At 41.3% G+C, this 21,501-nt stretch overlaps 1 protein-coding gene and 1 long non-coding RNA gene across 7 annotated transcripts; one reads left to right on the top strand and one right to left on the bottom strand.

Moving 5' to 3' along the window:
* Window positions 1-720: 720 nt before the first annotated feature.
* Window positions 721-16,387, bottom strand: LOC128341294 (uncharacterized). Of its 6 annotated transcripts, XM_053287637.1 has the most exons (4): window positions 8,951-9,345; window positions 8,501-8,609; window positions 5,626-5,745; window positions 721-4,759 (listed from the first exon to the last, which is right to left on the bottom strand). In XM_053287637.1, the coding sequence occupies exons 3-4, from the start codon at window positions 5,725-5,727 to the stop codon at window positions 3,221-3,223; spliced, it is 1,641 nt and encodes a 546-aa protein (XP_053143612.1). In that variant the 5' UTR covers window positions 5,728-5,745; window positions 8,501-8,609; window positions 8,951-9,345; the 3' UTR covers window positions 721-3,220. The 6 variants fall into 6 exon arrangements, with proteins under 6 accessions (XP_053143612.1, XP_053143614.1, XP_053143613.1 ...); XM_053287639.1 differs by lacking the exons at window positions 8,501-8,609; window positions 8,951-9,345 and adding an exon at window positions 16,301-16,387; XM_053287638.1 differs by lacking the exons at window positions 8,501-8,609; window positions 8,951-9,345 and adding an exon at window positions 16,181-16,308.
* Window positions 16,388-16,724: 337 nt separating this feature from the next.
* Window positions 16,725-21,178, top strand: LOC128341295 (uncharacterized). Its single transcript, XR_008314327.1, has 3 exons — window positions 16,725-16,983; window positions 17,746-17,925; window positions 20,915-21,178. It is a non-coding gene; the product is annotated as an uncharacterized LOC128341295 (long non-coding RNA).
* The last annotated feature ends 323 nt before the right edge of the window (window positions 21,179-21,501 follow it).

The following is a 21,501-nucleotide window of genomic DNA, read 5'->3' as shown; positions in this document are numbered from 1 at the left end:
GGGGTGGGGGTCATTTTTAAAAGGTCAAGCTGTGGAATATGGCTGCTTTTCCCCCATTTGAGACAAGAACCTTTTCTCCTTGCCTTTTCTTGCCAAGGTAAATAGTTTGAGGGGATGGGAAAGGGGGGAGAAGCACAGCTTGAGGGGCTTGGCCTGGTTTACACAGGGCTTCACACACAGTTCCTTGCTACTTCCTATTATAACCAAACCAGAAAAAGCCATGCAAAGAGATAAATCATGCAAAATATGTTCAATTTGTACAATTTACACAGCAGCATTCAACCTTTTTTGCAGAATTTTCTGACTTGACACAGATTATTTTTAAAGTGGGATGCACACAATCCTGACACTTACTATGCATATGGCATTGCCTGGTAGATAGCATTTTCTGATATCTCACACACAATCTATGTGGTATAAATACTTAACAATAGGTTCAACATTTCATAGAGAGCATCCCAATGATACTTTACAAATGATTTTCCTTCAGAGCATTCACATTAAAGGGCAAAAAGGAATCAGTGTACACAATACTATAATATACACCCTCATGTATAATGAACAATTTGCTATATGGTTCAGGAAGCAGCCATGCTGATGCAGCCTTATTTCCAAGAGGTCTTAGATTTCTCTTAAGTAACTTAAGAGATGGCAGTGTTCTTGCCACTTTCAAAACAGTCATGTCATGGTGTAGAGAACAGAACAAAGTGCTTTGTAGACTCATTTAACAACCAACAGTATTTAATAAGGCATAGGTGTTTTTAAAGATTACTTAAATTTATTGCTAGTCAATTTGTACAAATTACAAATTGTACATTTATTGCTAGTCAATTTGTACAACATATGCAATTCTCAAAAGTATGAATATAGAATTTTTCTCACAAAAAAGAAAAAGCAATCAAATAAATGTGTTTGCTAATACTGCTCCAATATTGAAGAAACTACATGTGTATGTGTTAATATAAAACCCATAAGAGTGGGGGAAGGTTGATAATGCACATTAAATTACTGCCATGCTTATCTGTTTCAAACTAGGCAGGCTAAATAGAGAAAACTTTTTAAATGGAATCAGGTTTAAAGTCAGGCTAAAACTAAATGTGACAACAGTAGACAAAGTGGGTTCACAGGATTGGCATAAAGTTCCTAGGAATTGTGCACTCCTCATGGACATGTCACATGAATCTGCCAAAGTCCGGTACCCAAGGCTTCTGCCAGACATTCACCTGACATCCACCTAACATCTGTAATCAACTTTTGAAGTTGGGCAGAGAATGTCAGGCAAAAATCTTGGCAACCAGGCTTTGGCGGGTCCATGTGACACACCCATTGAGAATACACACTCCCCAGGAAGGAGAGATTTCTAGCAACTGAACTTTGTGCCAATCATGTGAACTCACCCACAGTGTTTTTAATCAAAGGATATGCTTCATTGAGTTGTAAAGTAGGGATGTAAGTTGGCCCCAGGGGGGTAGGAACTTTTAGCTTCTCTCATCAACAGCTCCCTGCCCTGCCTGCCACAGCTCCTTCCCCAGCAACCCACCAGATGAGCTTGCTTCCACAGACCAATATCAGTTCCCAGGTAGAATAATAGCACTTGGAAAGATGGACTGCAGGGCTAAAAGTGGAAGAGTTAAATAAACCCTTCCTGCATACCTCCCTTTAAATCACACTCCACTTTCCATATAAATGGGGCAGGCCTGCATTTATAAATGTAATTCTGCTGTTGTCATGTGTCATCTGGGCCCCAGAACAACATGCAACTTGGGTTTGTAAAGAATTCAGTTGCTCATGGTTTATATCAGAAATGCACTTTGAGATTAGACTAACATACTGTAGAACACACATTATACTTGAAGGTGGGTTTCTGTTAATGTGTGCAGACTTGCAGTGCTAAAAACCAAGCACTATGGCCATAACTGTATCACAAAACGTAATATATTCAAACAGCATGAGTAAGCTATTACTAATTTTACGGCTTAAACTATTTTATAGATTGCAATTTTTAACTTAGATGCCCTCTTTGATAAGATTAATGTATGTATTTAATTTAAATGTAAAATCTAAACATGGACAAGTAACAGGTTACAACAGAAAAGCACAGAAAGGAATATAGATTAAAATGAATGCTATTACAAAGTTTGCTACGAATGACAAATGAAAGACATTTCAGTAGTTTGCACATTACAACTTCAAAATGTGAACAGCGGCTGACATCCAGCACAGCATCATGTCACTGCAAGGCTGCTGCGCCCCTCAAGGGCGGCATCAGGGCTGTGCAAAATGGGCAGCTGAGCAAGCAGCGTGTCTGCAGAATTCCCATTTGGGCGAATGGGGAACTTTTCAGAACTGTTGCTTGCATAACCACTTTGGTGTGTAACCTTAACGCTATCTTTGAAAGGTGCAGCAGTCCCACAGTGCAGTGTTACAGAGTCATAACTCTACTGGATATTGAGCAATGATTTTTTAAAATACAAAATTGAAAACTTTTTTTAATACCAAAAAATTGACTGGGCAACATCAAACTATATTGTCTGGTGTCTTAAACCATAAGTAACGATCAGTTAGATAGTCTAGGAGTGTTTTTACAGGTGGTGGACAGACACACTACCCCTCCTTGTTGCTCCTCTTTCTGAAACATTTTGCTGCTGTTCTTTGTGGCCCAGCAGTTTGATCTGAAAACAGCAAAATAATTACCTGTGTAAGCACCCAAACTTGCTGTGTAAAGTTGCAGGCTGGGATGCTTATTCATGAGAAGAACTGCAGGCCGGACTCAAGTACTGGAGTCTTTCCCAGCCAGCAGATCTGCTACAGCTATTCATCGGAAGCAGATCCCATATTTTGCACAATTCCTGTTTGGATGCTGCATGGAACATTGCAGGGAAGCAAGCTCTTTGAGAGGAATTCACATGGAGCCTAAAAATAATTTGCCTGCCCTACTCTCTTTGTGGCTTCCAGCAAATTATCCTGTTGATGTCACAGCTGTTTCAGCAACAGCACTTGGCCTGAAGCAGGAATCCAGTCCTTCTGAGGGACATATTGTCCCCTTGTACAAGCACTGGGACCCATAATTTTAATCCTATGGACACTGAATTGGGAAGCAGCTCAAGGCACTGAGCTGTCATTCAGCACATCACTGCAAACTTTCCTCAGTATGGTAATCTATAAGCATCTATATATGCTAGCTTCAGATACATAGAAATAACTTTTCTCCTGTCTACTGTCATATTTTTCTCCTTTTTTCCAGTGTCAGCTTTCCTGGTGGAGTTCCAGATACTGGATCCCTCAGCCTCAGCAGTGGAGTTCCAGACACAGTAGCAACTGAGTCCCCTTTTACCTTAAAGTAGTAGGATGAATTCAGATGCATCTGAACGTATTTTATATCACTTGACTTTAGAGACTGGGAACCAGTAATGTTTCCCCCTTCATCATCAAGCACTGAGATGGCAGGCTCTAACTTACACCTGGTGGGTACATGAATACCATCACCTGTGCCTTCCAAATGATAGGACATCAGTTTGGCACCGGCGGCAGCAGATCTGATTCTGTAAGGCAAGCTGAGGTCCAGCGGTTGCTCGTGGCAATCTGCAAACTGCTTTTTAATTATTAAAGAGGAAGCTACTGCTGAGGAACTGAAGAAGTCATCTGTCTGAATTGCACATTCTCGTGTAGATGAAAAGCACCCGCTTCTCTTATTTGGTGTCAGACTGCATGGAGTCAGCTGAAAACCTTTCTGAAAAGTTTCTGTCTCAGCAGACCTCTGGGATGACTGCAGAGTGTCAGATGAGCTGCTGTCATTGTAGCTCTCTTCTGGAATGGCCTCTTTAGCAGTTTTTGGATGATGAAGAGGTAAGGAGCTACTGGGAATCTGCAGTGGAAAGAGAGGCTGCTGAGTTATAAAGAGCTCTTGACTATCAAAGCTGCTGCTTATTACTTCTGGATCTGAACTAGTATGAGAAGGCCTGTTGTCTTTTGGGTCTCCCATATCGAGCTGTTCTTCAGGGTGCCGAATTTGATCCTCCAGTCTTCTTGGGGTTGACGACAAGAGGGGCTCTGTATTACCAGCACAGCTCTTTACCTCAGAGGTGCTGGCTGTGAGCAGGACCTCCTTACGTAATTTCATGTTCTGTTTGAAGCCTTTTATGATGCTACCTTTAAAACAATGCACAGTAGAATCAAGTGCTTCACTTTTACAAGGTATCTGAAGCCAAGGAGTTTCTTGCTGAGTTAATTCCTTTCGCTCACCTTTTCCACTTACATAGGGCTCTGGGGATAAGGGGCAGAAGAGCTGCTTGTCTGTGCTCTGGTTGTTTTGAATTGCTTTAAACATTTTATAGTATTGTTTTGGATTTTTCTCTCTAAAGACCTGTCGACTGCCATCAATACATTCAGAGTCAAGTTGTTTCTTTGCTTTCTTGCCCTTCTTTTTAGCAAGAAATTCCAACATAGAGGAATCCAGCTTCTTGCAAAACTCTCTTTTATTATCATCCAAGCAATCGGTTACCTCATCATGATTTTTACTATCTCTAAGACATTTCACTTTTTTGAGAACTGAGTCATTCATGTTTGCTTCACACATGTTTTCTTTTTTGATAAGGAGACTGGGCTTCTTTTTCTTTTCTGCCTTCCACTTTTTTTTATGCTTCTTGGTTTTTACTTTCACTTTTTCCTCATTTTTAGAAGGTGTTTCCAAATAATCAAGGTAGTCCCCAAACAGGCACAGAAGTCTAGCTTCCTTTTCCTCAGAATCAAAGTGAGTAAGCTTTAAAAGAAAGGGGGAAAGTCCACAATATTATTCATGTATTTATTTAGCACTATAGTTTCAGCAGTACAAGTATATAATATCAGTACCTACAGCCTGCATTCTATAAGCGGATACATTGCCAGTCGCCAATGTATGTGGCAGCAAAAATTTATTTTATTTATGTGGCAGCAAACACACAGGTATGATCCTACCAGACTCATCGCTTTAAATAATAGGACATTTAAAGGAGCTGTACTTTATGTAGTTTTGATTTCAATTATTAAAGTCAAAGATACTCAAAAACACATGTGGCTGGAATGTATCCCATGGTGGCTCCTGAGCAGACACACATTGAGGTAAAAAGGCCAACGTTCCCCGATTGTAGCCTTTTTATTGTGACGGGAAGCACTTGGCTTAAGCAGAGGAACTGAAGTGGGTTTCCCTGAGTTCAGTGGAGCTGGCAAGCAAGAAGATCAAGACAGCAGTTGTGCTCTGGAAGCTCAGGCTGATGCTGCTTTCCAGAGTTCTCATGACTAGCAGCTTCACTGAACTAATAGATAAGAGAATCTAGGCAGTTGCTACCCCCTAGAAGTTTGGGATGTGGCTGCCCCCTGGCAAAGATGCTTCTTGCCCCAGTGGCTTCATGGTACTTGAGTGCAAGATCCGGTAGGTTCTGCCAGCCAACTCCACTCCACTAGGTTGTTAAGGTGTGAGGGGACAATCCCCTTTGTAGCTGAATGCATACTAGAAAGGATTGGACTTGGAGAACATGAATTCTCTAAAGCCAGTCCCCTCCCTTCCTCCCTCCCTCGCTTTTGGTCCTGTGCTGAATACAAGCATCTTAGCATTTTATGCGAACATGAAAAACAAACCAGCATACACACCTGCTCTCCAGGAACATCCTCCTGCTGAGATGGTGGTGGCAAACAAGGGCAGCACTTATACTTCTTTTTCTGTTTGGAATTCTTTAGAGCCATTTTGTTCATTCAGAAGACATTCATATACTAAATATATAAAAAATAATCCTCTTTTAAACATTAAACTATGCAGTCACGTAAATAAGACTTTGATCAAGGCTACAATCCTATGCAGTTTCCTGACAGAATGAATTTTGTGGCCCTTACTTCCAAGTAAAGAAGCATTGGATCAGACTTTATCACTGGTTTACCTTGTCCTTACATGCAGCTAAGGAAATTGTGAGCATCTAAGAGGCAGCATTTGGGTTTTATGCCTATTCAATTATTAGAATTTGTGTTCATGTTTACTACCATATTTACTCAAATAGAAGACAATTCCAGATTTAAGATAACCCCCTTAAAAAACAGAGGGCTAAATAGGTTATACCTGTATTTACCCAAAAGGAACAGGATTTTGATTTCACAATGACAACCCCCACCTACAATTTCTAACAGCGGATAACTTTTTTAAAAGCTACTATTGGATTCAGGTAAATATAGTACTACTATTGTCTAACCTATCCCCCGATTCAACAAATTTTTTTGTACAGGTAACAACAGCTGCTAGTACAACAAGACTGCAGTTAAAAATGCAAAAAAAAAACATTTTTAAAGAGTGTTTTCAGACCAACAATGTACTTAAGGTAGTCTCAAAAGAGGTGATTTCCATTAAGAATTGGCAGCAAATCCTCTCAGAGTCATGTACATAAGTTACTTAGGTTGTGAACTTGCAGAGCTGTTATTTACTGCTCCATGAGCAGGTGCAAGTTACACTACAGTCCAAATTTACAAGCCAAGGACAACAGTTGTATCCATAGATCTCTCCCTCTGGAGAAAAACTGAGCAATCATTGGGCTATATCCAAAGGTTTTCTTCCTCCTTGCATTGGAGGAAGAAAACCTTTGGATATAACCCAATGATTGCTCATCAATGGCAAAGGGCAGAAAGAAAAGATGGTGCTATGGACTCAATGGAATGAATTAAGAGGCTGAATAGACTTTTAGGTAATATCAGCACAGTAGAACAACTGGAGTTGTCCCCTGCTAACTGAGCATTCCCCTACTCAGCAAAAAAGGCACCTTTTAAAAGTGGTGATTATCTACTGAGCAGGGAAAGAGCAACTGGACCTATCTAGCCCCAGCACAGCATCTTCCCAGTGGCTGTTGCTGGCGTATATCTTATATTTCTTTTTAGACTGTGAGCCGTATGGGGACAGGGATCCATCTATCTATCTAAATCTAAGGTGTACCCATGGTTAATCCCATGTGTGGCAGCTCTCGCAAGAGTTCATGAGCAGAAGCACCATGGTGATTGGGCAGTGGAGATTCCATATGCAGATAGAGAGAAGAAAGCTGTGAGAGAAGAAGCACCATGGTGATTGGGTAGTGGGGATTCCATATGCAGATAGGGACGAGGAGCGTGTTATGATTAAGGACAGTTGGAATGCAACTGTTACTGGTTGGAGATGTTCTTGATTGCAGAGGAGAGGAATATCAGGATAGTGGGCAGGGGTCTGCGAAGAGAGGAGTCATGAGGGAAGAAAGAGCCCCTTCAGGAGGAGGCTCCCACTGTGTGAATTACATGAGAAAACAAGATGAATAAGATCTCTTACTCAGGAAGGGGGGGGGAGAGAGAGAGAGAGGAGGGAGGGAAAGAAAGACAAAGAGGAAGAATGAGTGGAGGAGAGAGGAAGAGAAAAAGGAGGGACAGGAAGAAATAAAGAGGGAGGGTAAAGGATGGGCTTGGACCTGTCAGTGGCCTGAAGGGAATGGGTGGCAATGGCAGTGGCGGCAGTGAGGAAGGGTCCGTTCAACCGCTGCTGCTCCTGTGGGGAGGAGCAGGAGCGGGGTTCAGGTGAGGAGATTTCTGGGAATAGGGGGCTGCAGCTTGGCCAGTAGATGCTAGCAACGCTGCAGCTGGAACCAAGAGGGGTGAGAGAGATGGAGTAAAGCAATGGAGGAGTGACCAAGAGGGGTGAGGGGATGGAAGCAACTGGATGGAGGAGGAGGAGCAGGAGTGCAGCTCAGGTGAGGGGGGCTGCGTCAGGGGGTGAGGGAAATAATCAAGTACTAGTGCGCAGATGAATTCTTATTTCTCTATGTAAGCCACTTTGGGAACTTTTGTTGCAAAGCAGTATATAGATATTCATTGAAGTAGTTATTCAAGAAATGGTAGGACCAGACTACATGAACCATGGAAAATGTGTGATCTTATCTCCCAACCTTTTCCAGACTTAAAAATGGCTAGGGAGAGGATTAGACTAGGACTGCAACACTGGTGGACATTTTGACCCTTTTAAATCACTTACCTCCCCAAGCTGCTATTTGCCAGCCATAGGGTTCATCAATATAAATAGCTCACTTTCTTTTCTTACCCGCTACATCTCCAGTGGGATATCTCCTTCACTTCCCTAATTCTTAGAGGAGTGTGGGGAGTCACATGCTAAACCAACCAACCCCATACCCCAAAATTTAAAAGTACAGAAATGTATTTGAATTCAAGCTTTACCATATGCAACTAAGACTTTGTATTTGCTACTTGGAACACGTGGATGTTTTTCTTTCAGAATTTTAGAACTCTGCGCATAGGATAGATACCATTCAGTATTCCAATATAAAATGAAACATGATGCAGTTATGGATTGCTCCCCTGCCACTCCACCCTCACAGATTGCCTCTTAGTTTCTTGGCCTTTGATAATTAAGGGGAATTAGCACATCCACAGCCCTATGCATCCTCATTCCAAAAGTACATGGTCTAGGGCGGTTCAGGGGGAGGAGTGGAGAAACAGAAGAGATACATACTGCGGTTGTGGTTTCTGTTTAAACAACAGGGGAAATAATGCCAAGAAGCTTCAGGAGATAATCCGTTGAACCCTTCATAAGAAAGGTGATTAGAGCTCAGATCGAATTTCTATATACGAGGAGAAGAAAAGCGTGGGTCGCAATCCAGAACATTCAACTTGAGAGTAGACCTCGCTGGGTTAAATGGGGAAATGCCCACCGTAAATTACTTGTATCCTGATGATTATCAACACGTTTACTTGGAAGAAAGCCCCGCTGGCTTCCAAGTGAACATGTTCTGTACTGCAAACCTAAAGGTGGAATTTAAGAGGTAAGCTAACATGCTCAGACACCCACCCTCCGCCCCTTTCAAAAGTGGGGCGAATTCCTCCCTTCTCGTTCTTCGGTTATAAACTGGGAGGGGAGGAACCACAAGCCCTGTATCCAAAATTCCAGAAGGAGCATTATTACATTTTCCTTCGTGCCTCCAGACAGCGTGTCCACTTGGAAAGAGTCCAAAGTCTATACAAGGCTAACCCAGCACAGCAGCTTCACCTTCGGCTCCTTCCTCCCACGAGCCAAGTTCCAGTCGATCGGCTGCAAAGTTTGAAAAGGTACACGAGGCTTTCTCTGCGCCTGCGCGCACGCTCAGCCTGCACCGCCCGCCTAGGGAGGCGAGAACGAAAGGCCAGTGCAAGGGCACAGGGAGGTGAAAGGACGTCTGATGGGCAAGTTGGGAGGCGGAGCTCTCCAAACAAAGTTATCTTCTTGGCATAATCTGTAGACAGTATATGTTGCCTTGTAATCAACGCCAACAAAAGCCCTTTCCCGATGTCTAACACGTTTTCAGTTGAAGGAATTCTCAACGGCGAGTGTCATAACCTACTTCTCCGTCATACTCCCCGCCGCCTCCCCAGTTCTGCTAGTTATGATGGAACACACTATCGCTATTCTAACATGCTTATTCGAAACTAAATTCCACTGACTTCACTTTCAACGCTGCAAATATGTTTAGGAAATCTTAAAGAAGGAGTTCTTTGAAGACTCTTCTTTAAAAGTGTTGAACAAGTTATAATATGGGGATTAGTTGACCTTTTAACGCTTGTACCAAAAAAAACCCCTTTCCAGTCAGTAGGCTTAGGTATGAATGCATGCATATGTTTATTTCAGTCCAAAGGGTGAAGGGCAGATTACTATTTTAAACAAACAAACAAAAAGTTTCCCCAAGGGTATAGTACAATAGCCTGTCTTTGTACGGTAATTGGGGAAAGTGAATCTGTCAAGAATCATTTGAACTTTTGTTTAAATAAAAAGATAGTAGTCAAAGGCTCAGCTCTTGATTCATGTTTAAATTTAATTATCTTTTAAAGTAAGTAGTAGGGGCTTTTTAGTATTTAATATATGTTTGTTATAGTTCATTATTATTTGGTATTTACCCCAGCTGTTCATATACTTTCCAGATGACAAAGGAATTGTAATCTGTTACTTTGATCTCAAATTACCCTAGGGATCTTCAACATCTTAAATTTGTTCCCCAGCATTACACACTGAGACCAGTGCTCTGTCTCTAGACCATATATACCAGGAGGGGAGAAAGGCAATTTTGAGTGATGCCACGGAAAGCAAAGAGCTACTTCACATTTTACATGGCAGTCATGTTTGCCACAGCTGCGCAGGTGTTGCCCTATTTTGCCCATAGTTAAACATTTACGTTTGCTGTAAATACCCAGACATGTTGTGGAATGTGCCAGGGATTCCCGCAGCCAATCAGGATTCTCTAATGCATGCCCTCAAATGTTGTGATAATATTTTAGGTAGCTGGCAAGAAACCTGGGTGAGCTGCAGGAAAAGCCCCTATTTGCTGTTTTTGTTCACACAGGCCTTTTAAATTTGGGTTTTCAGATTTGTTCAGATTTTTAACTAATTTTAAAATGAGCTGCTTTGTACTGTATTTTCCTTTAATTTTTTTTGGTCTGATATAATTTAATGTCCTATGTGTTTTTATTGTATGTTTTAATCCTGCGTTGAGAGCTGCCCAGAGAACAAATTGTTATGAGGTGGCTAACAAATAAATATTATTGTTGTTGTTTTGTGGAAATTGGTGTTAATATGTATGCATTAGTGCTGCCAGTTGTGCGTCCGCTTGCTCCTGTCAACTCAACTTGTAAATAGATCTTTTACAGGACCACTAGCCCTAGTCACACATTGTGTTCAATGTATGTATGTTCAATGTATGTACAATCTTGCCCTGACCAGGTGATATAAAATTTGGGGACACTGTACAGCATTCCTGAGAAGATGTTTTGAGCTCCGCCCCCACCGTCCACAGTTACAGCATTTATATGCAGGGACAAATGCTGTATTGGTGCACAGATTCTTCCTATGATGCAGAATGCTGGGGCACCTGATCAGGGGGAAAAATCTCTCCATGAGTACAGCATTTGTCTCTGCATGCAAACATCGTAATCTTCAACAGTGGGGCTTCTGAGTATGCCAGCTTAGGGCAAGGCTTCAGAGCACGTTCTTAGGGACACATGGGAGGCGAGGACAGCATCTCCAGTTTTTATTGCAACAGAGCTTCTGTGTATGTGCATGTGTTCAGTGCACATACAATCTGTGTACAGTGTATGCATGTGCAGATTTGTACACATGTCGAGTTATTCAGGTGCCTTTGCATGACTTCGGCTGGTGCGCCAGCTGCGTCCCTTTCTCGAGAAGGCAGATCTGGCCACGGTTACCCATGCCTTAGTCACGTCGCGGCTGGATTACTGTAACGCGCTCTACGTGGGGCTGCCCTTGAAGAATATCCGGAAACTGCAGCTAGTGCAAAATGCGGCAGCGAGGGTTTTATGCGGAGCTGCCCGTTGGGATCATATCACCCCCATTTTGAAAGAGCTGCACTGGCTGCCGGTTCGTTTCCGGGTCCAATTCAAGGTGCTGGTTTTGACCTTTAAAGCCCTAAACGGTTTCGGCCCGGGGTATTTGAGGGACCGCCTGCTCCCAAGGGTTGCTGCCCGCTTGACGAGGACATCTGAGGGGGCCCTGCTCCGGGTGCCGACAATGAGGGAGGCCCGGCTGCCGTGCACTCGGGACAGGGCCTTCTCTGTTGCTGCTCCTAGACTCTGGAATGCTCTCCCAGTGGCCATTCGTTCCTCAGACTCCATCAAGGCTTTTAGAAAGCTTTTAAAGACTTGGCTTTTTACCCAGGCTTTTACATAATCGTTTTTACTGCTGTTCTTGTGTGTTTTTATCTGTTGAATTGTTTTTATGCCTGTTTTATATGTTTTTAGCTTGATGTTTTTATTGCTTGATGTTTTTATTGCTTTTTATTGTATGTTTTAATTTTTTGTAAACTGCCTTGGGGTTTTCTTTTAACAAAAGGCGGTATAGAAATGTAAAAAAAATTTTCTTTAAATGCACGTACAATACACTTCCTATCTGTAACTGCATTTGAGAGGATCTGTATCCAGGTGCACTTTTAAAATGAATGCATGTACAGTTATTCAGACAAAAACATGCATGTGTATACAGACACTTGAGCACATACGCAACGTAATGTCTGAAAATGGCTACTATATTGTAAAGGTAAAGTTGTGCCATCGAGTCTGTGTTGATTCCTGGTGACCACAGAACCATGTGGTTAGCCTCTAGTATTCTATCTACACAAGGAAATTGATTGTGTAACAGCCTGTCCCAACACTTACTGCTTGCTTGGAGAAGTGGGGAGCACCGAATGTTATTTTAAAATATAGTCACTGTGTTCTATATTTCTTGCTTAATATTTTTCATTTTCCCTACATGCACAGTCTACATTCAGAGTTATTCTTAATTGTTTCATTGTTTAGTTAATGTACAAAGAGTTGTCTACTGTTCTGTACCCCTCAAACAGCAAGAAGGGCCTCAGAGATAAGCATGGCCAGCTAGCAAACTATTTCCTTTTGAAGAAACATTGGCAGGGGCGTAACTATAATAGTTGTCTGGGTGCCCCCTTCTTTGGGCCCCCCCCCCGAGGCAAATCACATGACTGACTCCCCCAGCTGCCCACCCACCCGGGCTTCCTTCAGTTGTATTCATCCTCCAGACTTGATGTGAGTGTTAAGACCTGGAGCTACCAGAACAGCATGTCTTTATCTAGTACCATTAAATGACTTGCATCATCCACAATTTACAAAACCTTTTAAAAAATAATTTAGGATGATGTTCTATTGTGGCACGTAGGTTTTATATTTTATATAAATTTTACTATGCTTTTTGTTACCACTATTCAGCCTCATTTAAGATTTCTTTACTTCATGAGCTTAGCTTCAGTGAGGGGGTGCATTTTAAAATTTTGTCTCTGGGCCCACTCCAACCTTGCTATGCCCCTGAAGCACCCTATATGCATATTCGCTCAGAAGCAAATGCTCCTTATTTCAAGGGGAATTACCCATTAGTCCGAGTCACCATGCACACTTATTTGGAAGTAATCCCTACTGAACAAAGCAAGACATATATGCTCCTGATATTTAAAAATGTTAATAGCAGCTATGTACATGGAAGGAAACGGTTTGGGTTGGAACCATGATACTGGGGCAAACATAACTATTCCACCTCCCTCACTGATTTCCCAATTAAATGCCCCCCAAGCCTATTTGCTCTGGGAAAATTGGTCATTATCATACAATTGCCTGTTACTTCTGCCCCATGGGGCAAATACCAACTTTGGGGAGAAACTGTAATCAGGAAAATGGCATAAATGCACATTTCTGTGCTGATCAAATTTGTCCTCTCTCCACTATGTCTGTCATTAACTGAAAAACGCACAGGAAATCCTAATCACAGATACCTTAGACTGTGTCTATTTTGGCCCTTACTTAAGGGCCCTTAAGTGCATAGGTTCAGGCTGCATCCAAAACACAGCACTAGAAAAACATAGTGCTATATAACCACCATTGTAATCCAAAAAAATCAAAAAGTGTTTGACAGTGTGATGAAATATTTCTGAGAATCATTGTGAAAATAGATGTACCATCAGTCAGCATTTCTGATTCTCTTTGCACTCAGTAAAATGAAGGATGTGGCTGTGGATAGCAACTAATAAATAACATTTCCACAAATACATCAAACACCCTGAAGCATTGTTTAAACTGATATCAGCAAAAGTGCTAAACATTTTGAGTTCAAGAAACAAAAAGTTGGAGAAGGTGGGAGGAATCAATATACATGGTTTTTTAAAAAAATGTCCTGACCAACTAACTAACTAACTCTCTCAAAGAGAATATTAATATTGTAATAGAACAGACAACTAACCTCACTGTCCAATTTCAGAAAGTTAATTGTTCTGAGAGCAATATAAGAAAATGATTGTAGAAAACAAAGATAGCTTAGACACTGTAATGTAATGATGAACTGTAAAAGTATCAAGATTATAATTAATATTTTCCCTCAGGAATTAACTGATTGGAAAATGCCTGGGCCTGTCATCTTGAAATAAGATATAACAGCAATCATGAACCGCTTACCAACAAGTAATTGTATCATCATTATAGTTATTTTAAAAGTGTGATAGAGGTATAGTTTCTCAGAAAAGTTTACTAACGAAAACTTATTTTTTCAAAGAAGAAAAGTATTGCAAGAATCTATTACTAATGCAGAATTGCTATGGAAATCTTTTAAAAAATGTTACAAGGATGTAAAATGAGTGATGCGTGTAAGTACAAGGGTTATCTTACTGCAAAATTGTTATGACATATCATTATTCACACCTTATGCCAGAAGTATCAGAGACAATCTTACACATGTTTGCATCCAGATAGGAAAATCCAAGGACCACCTTCTGTCACACCCATCACCCCACTGAATGCTCCTCCAGTTCCATTAAAGAAGGCAAAGGCCTTTAATGAGGATAATTATCCCTCCCCCAAACCAAGCTCATTAGTAAAATCCACATTTGATTTTTCCTGCAAAACCATAACTTCCTATGTAGTTATATATAATAGCATCACAGTTTTACCACATTACAAGGCATTGGAAAAACCTAAACAACTAGCTTAACCCGCACAGAGCATCTGTGCGCTAGAACTTGATTGCCCCCTCACCTCAGAGATCTCTCCACACTCACCTGAGTCACACTCCTGCTCCTCCTCCATCCGGTTGCCTCCATCCCCCTCACCCCCTTGGTCGCGGCTGTAGCATTGCTGGTACCTATTGGCCAAGCTGCAGCCCTCTATCCCCAGAGACCTCCCCACCCTCACCCGAGGCCCGCTCCTGCTCCTCCCCACAGGAGCAGCAGCAGCTGTTGACCAGTCCCTTCCTCGCTGCTGCCGCTGCCATAGCTGCTTGTTCCCCTTGGCTGCTGACAGGCCCAGGCCCGTCCCTTTCCTGTCTGCCTCCCTCTGCCAATGGCCCCGGTAGCCCCAAACAGCAGCAGTGCTTGACTGGGCCTTTCCTTGCTGCCAATAGGCGCTGCTATGGCCACACGTTCCCCTCAGGCCACTGACAGGCTCGGGCCCATCCCTCATTCTTCCTTCTTTCTCTCTCTCCTCTACTCACTCTTCCCTTCTGTCTTTCTTCCCCTCCCCCTCCCCCTTCTTCTCCCTCCTCCCTCCCTCCCTGACTTAACAGATCTTGTTCTTCTTGTTTCCTCATCTAATTCACACAATGGCAGCCTCCTTCTCCTGAAGAAACTCTTTCCTCCCTCACCACCCCTCTCTTTGCAGACCCCTACCCACTATCCTTATATATTCCTCTCCTCTGCATATGGAATCCTCACTGCTGAATCACCACAGTGCCACAGGCATCTTGGTCCTATCTGCATATGGAATCCCCGCTGTCCAGTCAACATGGTGCTTCTGCTCTCACAGGCTCCTCCTCCTCCCTATCTGCATATGGAATCTCCACCGTGCAATCACCATGGTGCTGCTGCTCGTGAACTTACAGGACTCGCAAGAGCTGCCACTCACAGGATTAGCCACGGGTACACCTAGAGAATTATATATATAGATTCCATAATACTGATATTACAATGGACTGTGTTTCCTATAGTGGTGATGATAATGGAGTCTAAACTTCTTGTTCCCTGCATCAACATATGTAAAGAACCTGGTCCCAGCCAGCTAACCCACTAGGGATGTTTTTGCCGAGTCACCCCTCTCTCTGAGCTATGCCGCTGAATGGGGTTTTAACCTTTAACTTTTACAGCAAGAAGTTAAAGGAATAAAAAGGAAAACTCTGGTAGTTTAAACTGCTGCAACCAACTCACTCTTAAATGCTTTTCTTAATGGGGATTGGAGTAAAAAATCCCCGTTCCAAAACTTTACTTCCCCTTGTTAACGGTCACAAATATAAAAACAACTGCTCCCCCACTTGTATGCCTACACATGAACAGGGCTAGCAAATGCTAACTGAGATATTTTGAAGACATTTTTGCACTAGTGGCTCCCCCACACTTCTACTGAGGGTTAATCAATAATTCTATGAGTGCAAAAACAGAAAAACCCCTTTTACTACATTGCTACAAACTAGTTGGGGTTAGGTTTCAGGTTTTTGGTTGCACTTAGAAATTATTAGTTGGTTACAAGAATATTCAAAAACACCCAGATCTTTTGTAGGTGGCACATAATTAATCTTAGATATTCCATTACAAGAAACAGATATTTAGGAGTTGCAAAGCTGGACACAGAAAATAAAATAACTGCTAATGCAAAATCTTACTAAACATACTTTCTCCTGTGCTAACTTATGAAAGCCACATCTTGGCTTCTTGCCCCTTAATCTTCCCAAAGCTGTGGCGAGATCAAGACCCCTGCAAATCTCCAACCCTCAAGACTCCTGCAGACTCACTATGTGAGAGCAAACCCCACTGCTGGTCTTCCACGTGCCCTCTCCGCTTCCTTCCTCCCAGCAGCCCCCAGGAGCCCTCAAGTCCTACCCACCTGGTTGACTGATTGGTTAGGACCTACAGTTGCCCATCTATCACTCAAGGACAAGGGTTTACTTCCTGTTAACTCTATTAGAGCTGGCAGGCTGCTCACTACAACATATGAAAGAGGCTACCTTCAAACATGACTTTACCAGTTGTTGTCAAGTTGTTGCGCTATCCATCACCAACTTCACTGAGTGGAAAAGGCCAGTTCTTTTCCAGGAAATGAAGAAAGCTACAGAATGTATCAAAATTTTCCATTTAAACTTGTCTTCACAATTGTTTTCAGAATCAAATTCAAAAGAGCTCTGCCTCATTGCCATATATTTCTAGAGAATGTTTACATTAAAAGTGTGTGTGGGCAACATTTTATAGCTTGTGGCAGCTTCTGCATCTTTTTTTTTTAAGGTTACATTTCCATAATCAGGTTGCCAAGGAAGCATCACTGTATGTATTCTAAGCACATATTTGCTTCTTTTTTTAATATCAAGATGTTTCGGTTAAATATCTACATCAAGTTCGTCTAGACAGCCATATCTCCAAGGCAAGCTGTGTTTTCTAGCAGACAGACAACATCCTGGAGGGCATTCTACCACAGTTACAGGTTGCTGATTGAATTATATCCCTGCATTATAGCATAGATAAATGTTTCTCAACCACCGTTCCGTGGACTGGTGCCAGCCAGTGAGGAGTTAAGTGCTGGTCCGTAGGGATGTGTACAGAACCAGGCAGGAGTGGCTCAATGGTGGTGGGGTGTCTCACTTTAAGGGCAGGGGAGGGTGCACTTATTCCTCCCTCCATGTTCATGGCACTTTACAAAGAATGAGCAGATGCCCCAAGGGACACAAGAGAGACAATCGAGGAAAGGAACAAGAGACAATAAGAAGGGAAATGGAGGCAGGAGTTAAATGGGAAAGATATGTGGTTATTTCAGTTATACTGATTGGATAGTTTCTTCTTGATCAGTCAGAAGGTTTATAATCGTTCCATGGCACCATAGCAGCTCGGATAATAGATAGGAGAAATACTGGGGGAAGTTAGTTTATAGTCTGCAGTGTGTGTGTAGTCAGATTGGATTTGGATATTTTAATGGATTTTTATGCTCAAACAAATGATTATTTATAACATTTTCTTGCCTCTTTTCTGACATGTATATTTTATTTTCTGTTATATAGATTATAAGATATTTACTTAAATCTTACAACATTTCTATATAAATGTAGTAATATGTAAGCAAGTTTTATACACACACACACACACAGGCAAATAATACAATAGCTTGTTTGTTTGGTTTTATTGAATGACTGCTTGAAGCATTTTTAGAAGTTGAATAAAATTATGACCAAAATATGTTTGCTTTTCTCAGTAGAGATTTGGGATAAGAAAATAATACAAACAGTGAAGATTGCTTATGTCATTAATATAGCAACAACATTCTTTGAAAAATACTCAGCCTTGGTTTGCTTATCATAAATGAAGGACATGAGAAAATGAACAATACTCTCTCAAAATAACCTATAAAAGCAAAATGTGAAAGAATGCTCAGGTGTGTTAAGTGATGTTAGGTGACATATTCCAGTACCCTTTAAACTGAAAAATTCTTTCACTCTTACCTTGGTTTGTAGGTAATTGAGAATGTCCATATATTGAAAGTTTAGCAGTTTCTATTTGCACAATGGTGCTTTTCTTTATTCTTTCAGCAGTCTAAGCTGGAATTTCACTCAAAACTTAATGTGAGAATGATGCAAGGGTTGTTCTGTGTGGCTTTGCATAAGATAATCATGATTTGCTTGTACCATAAAACATTTATACAATACCTTGAATTCTTTCACTAACAACCAGTTAAACTATTTCAGCAGTAGCTCAGCAGCAAAAACTGCTAGCACTCTTCCACAAGAGACTAAGGTACATTTCCCAGAGCAAACAAGGCTCCTGCAAGACTGTGTTTTTTTAACCAGGCATTCTGTGCCAAGAAGACAAGTCAATAATTGATTCCACGTAATGCACCCAGCAAGCTGTAACATTCTTTCCTTGCAGCTGAATGGTGCACAGCAAAGTGTGAAATTCCTTCCTACCTTCATAAACATCAAAGAAGGTTCCCCTATTCTGAATCTTACAGCAGAAAGCTCAACTAATTAGTGAAGGGAGGGGTGAACATAATCCCACAGACAAGGGCATACACAACTACGCAAAGAAGATGAAGCAATTTTTGATCTGTATAGCTGAATTTTTCCGACAGGCAGTGTTCCTGAAGCCAAATTCCACCATAATCCTGTAGTTAGAACTAAGAATCCGATGGCCTAGAAACTGTAGAACAAGCAGAGACAGAGACTAGCAGAGCTTCTAGTGATTATAGAGGCATGATAGTGCCCCTATATTTAAAATGAAACCAAGATAGGCTGTTTTCTTAGTTGTATTTTGCTCAGCATTTTCGTATTATAGTAGTCAGAAAATCTATACTCTTTGTTCAGTTGTCCTGAAATGTTGCACAAACTGTTGGTTAGAAGCACTACAAAGTGTCCAAATTTGGTGAACTTTAATAGAAAAATGGGGGAGATATAAGACTTTATAATTTCTCTAGTGTAAGCAATCTGTGGGCCATCAAATTTTAGAGTTAGAAGGGACCTTGGAGGTCTTCTAGTCCAACCCCCAGCTCAGTATAGGAAACTGTTACAGCACAGATGGCCACTGTTTGAAGACTTCCAGAGAAGCAGAGTGCAGTGGACCACTACACAAAGCAAACTGGCACACTGTCAAAAAGCTTGAACATTTAGGAAATCCCTCCTTAAATAGCTAACCTAAATTTGCTTTCTTGTAATTTTAACCCATGGGTGCTAGTCTTGCCCTCAGGAGAAAAGGGAACAAGTCCACTCTTTCTTTGTGGCAGCCTTTCAGATATTTGAAAATGGCTATCATAGCTCCTCCTCATCTTTCTCCCCCAATGTAAACGTACCCAGTTCCTTTAACAGTACTTCTTGACCTAGTTTCTGGGCCCTCACCATGTTTGTTGCCCTCCTCTGAACCTGTTCCAGGGTATTGTAGTGATCAGCCTCCCCTCTCTCTAAAGAGTTAACAGGGAGTGAACCCTTGTCTTGACTGACAGGCTGGTGAATTCCAGGGCAGCCAATCAGTACACCAGGTGGGTGGGACCTAGAGAATGATTGCTGGGAATTCTGGGAACAAGAAGGGCAGTCTTTGTTGGAGAGAAGTTTGTGCTGAAAGGCTTAGTGAAGGGCAATGGAGTTTTGCTCCCTCATGGAATAACTCTATAGATCCTTAAAAGAAAGGATTATAAGAAGCTTGGTTCTCATCAGGAATTAGTTGAGTTCAAGCAAAAGGGAATTCAGCATAGGGAACAGTTTGTTTAGTCAGACTGTGCATTAGGGACTTGTATTTCTTTGTATGTGTGTGCTTTTGCATAATCCTGATACTGTTCTATTATTGTATATTATGATTATGACATAATTAAAATGATAAACACTAGCCTATACCCACCCTACCTAGGGTGCAAAAGACTCTGCAAACATTTAAGTGTGCCTAAGACAGCCTATTTTTGTAACCTACTAAGTATTTTGAGTGTATCAAAAAGCTGAGAAAGCCTCAGATGGAAGCAGTCTATAGTAATTTAATAAAACTGCACATTGCTTCTCAGCTGTTCAAAGAGCTCTCTGTGCATCCCATGTTTTCTTCTAATGGGAATTGTTTGTAATTCAGTATTTTGCTTTTCACAATCTCCCATCTCTCTTAGACTATTCTCTCCTTTAGGATTTGTAGCTATGACATCCTACATTATATTTTTCTGAGCATATTAAAAATCAGCTTTCCTGAAATTCAGGGTACACGTCTAACTTCCTTCAGTTTTCCTTCCCCTTGATATCAGGAATTCCACAATGATGTGGTCACTTTCCCCCAGAGGTCCTGCCACTTTAACCTCATCTATGAATTTTTCCTTGTTGGTAATACTAACAAGTTTTAGTAGTTCCAAAGATAAAAGTCCAAGATAGCTGGCTACCTTGTCAGGGGCATAGCTAGGGGAGAGGGGCCCATGCTTACCACTCTCCCCAGTGGCCCCTCAGAAACTGGGGGGCCTGGGTTCTTTGAACCCATCTGCTCAATGATAGCTAAACCCCTGCACCTTGTTTCTTCTTTCATTTTCCGAAGGATGAAGTTGTTAGCAAGGCTGGTTAAGAATTTACTGAACCTCTCTCTCTTAGTTTAGTTAGTCTTCCAGAAGATGTCTCTATATTGGCCTTACTGGTTGCTGTATTGTCTTAGAGTTGTTTGTTTTTATTTGTATCCCTGATTTAGATATGGTTTTAAAATGTTTTCTTATTGTAAACTGCTCCAAGAACCTTGGTCAGTTGAGAGTATACAAATTTAATAAAATAAAATATCAGGATATATGTAGTTCCCCATTACAGTTATGGCCTGCCTCTTTTAAAGTCTGGTAATCTGATTTAGGAAAGCATTGTCTATGTCTTCTGCTTGGCTAATTTTTCATAATTTTCTGCTTTTCTTCCACTATCTTTTTATAGTAAAATGTCTATTAGGTCTTCTGTCCACAACAAATTTGTCATCGAAGTCTCCTCTCCACCCAGATGACTTCACTAAGAAATCCATTCCCATTCTCCACCCTCTATCCTCCAAATGAAAATACTGTTTCTGCTGCAGCTAAGAAAGCTTCTCCTGTGACAAGCTCCTGTCCAATCCATGAGCTTTAATAGCAAAAAGGAAAAGAGAGCTTTAGTGTTGGAATGGTTGTCCACTGCAACTGCCCTAGCCAACAGTAGAGATTGAAGACAGGGAAGAAGAAGAGGTACCTAGAGGTATCTCCAATATGATCTATCAGTTTAAAATACTTAAATAGTCTTATTTTGAATACATTTTAAAAATCAGAGACATTTAATAATAATAAACCCTTCTGTTTTAAAACTACATTTATGGTGAGTCTGACTTCTTAAAATAAAAATTTGAAATAATGGAAAATAGTATTTACTGCAAGCTTAGTCACCCTCCTTCTACAAAATGTGACATTATAGACATGGTCAACAAAAAATGAATGACATACTGGAACAAGATTATACTTAGTTGAAATATTTAATAAAGTTGGAACTAAATAACT

The sequence above is a fragment of the Hemicordylus capensis genome, chromosome 1 (assembly GCF_027244095.1).
Source record: "Hemicordylus capensis ecotype Gifberg chromosome 1, rHemCap1.1.pri, whole genome shotgun sequence".
Taxonomy (NCBI): Eukaryota; Metazoa; Chordata; class Lepidosauria; order Squamata; family Cordylidae; genus Hemicordylus; species Hemicordylus capensis.
Note: the sequence above shows the minus strand (reverse complement) of the source record. Positions and strands in the feature narration are given on the sequence as shown.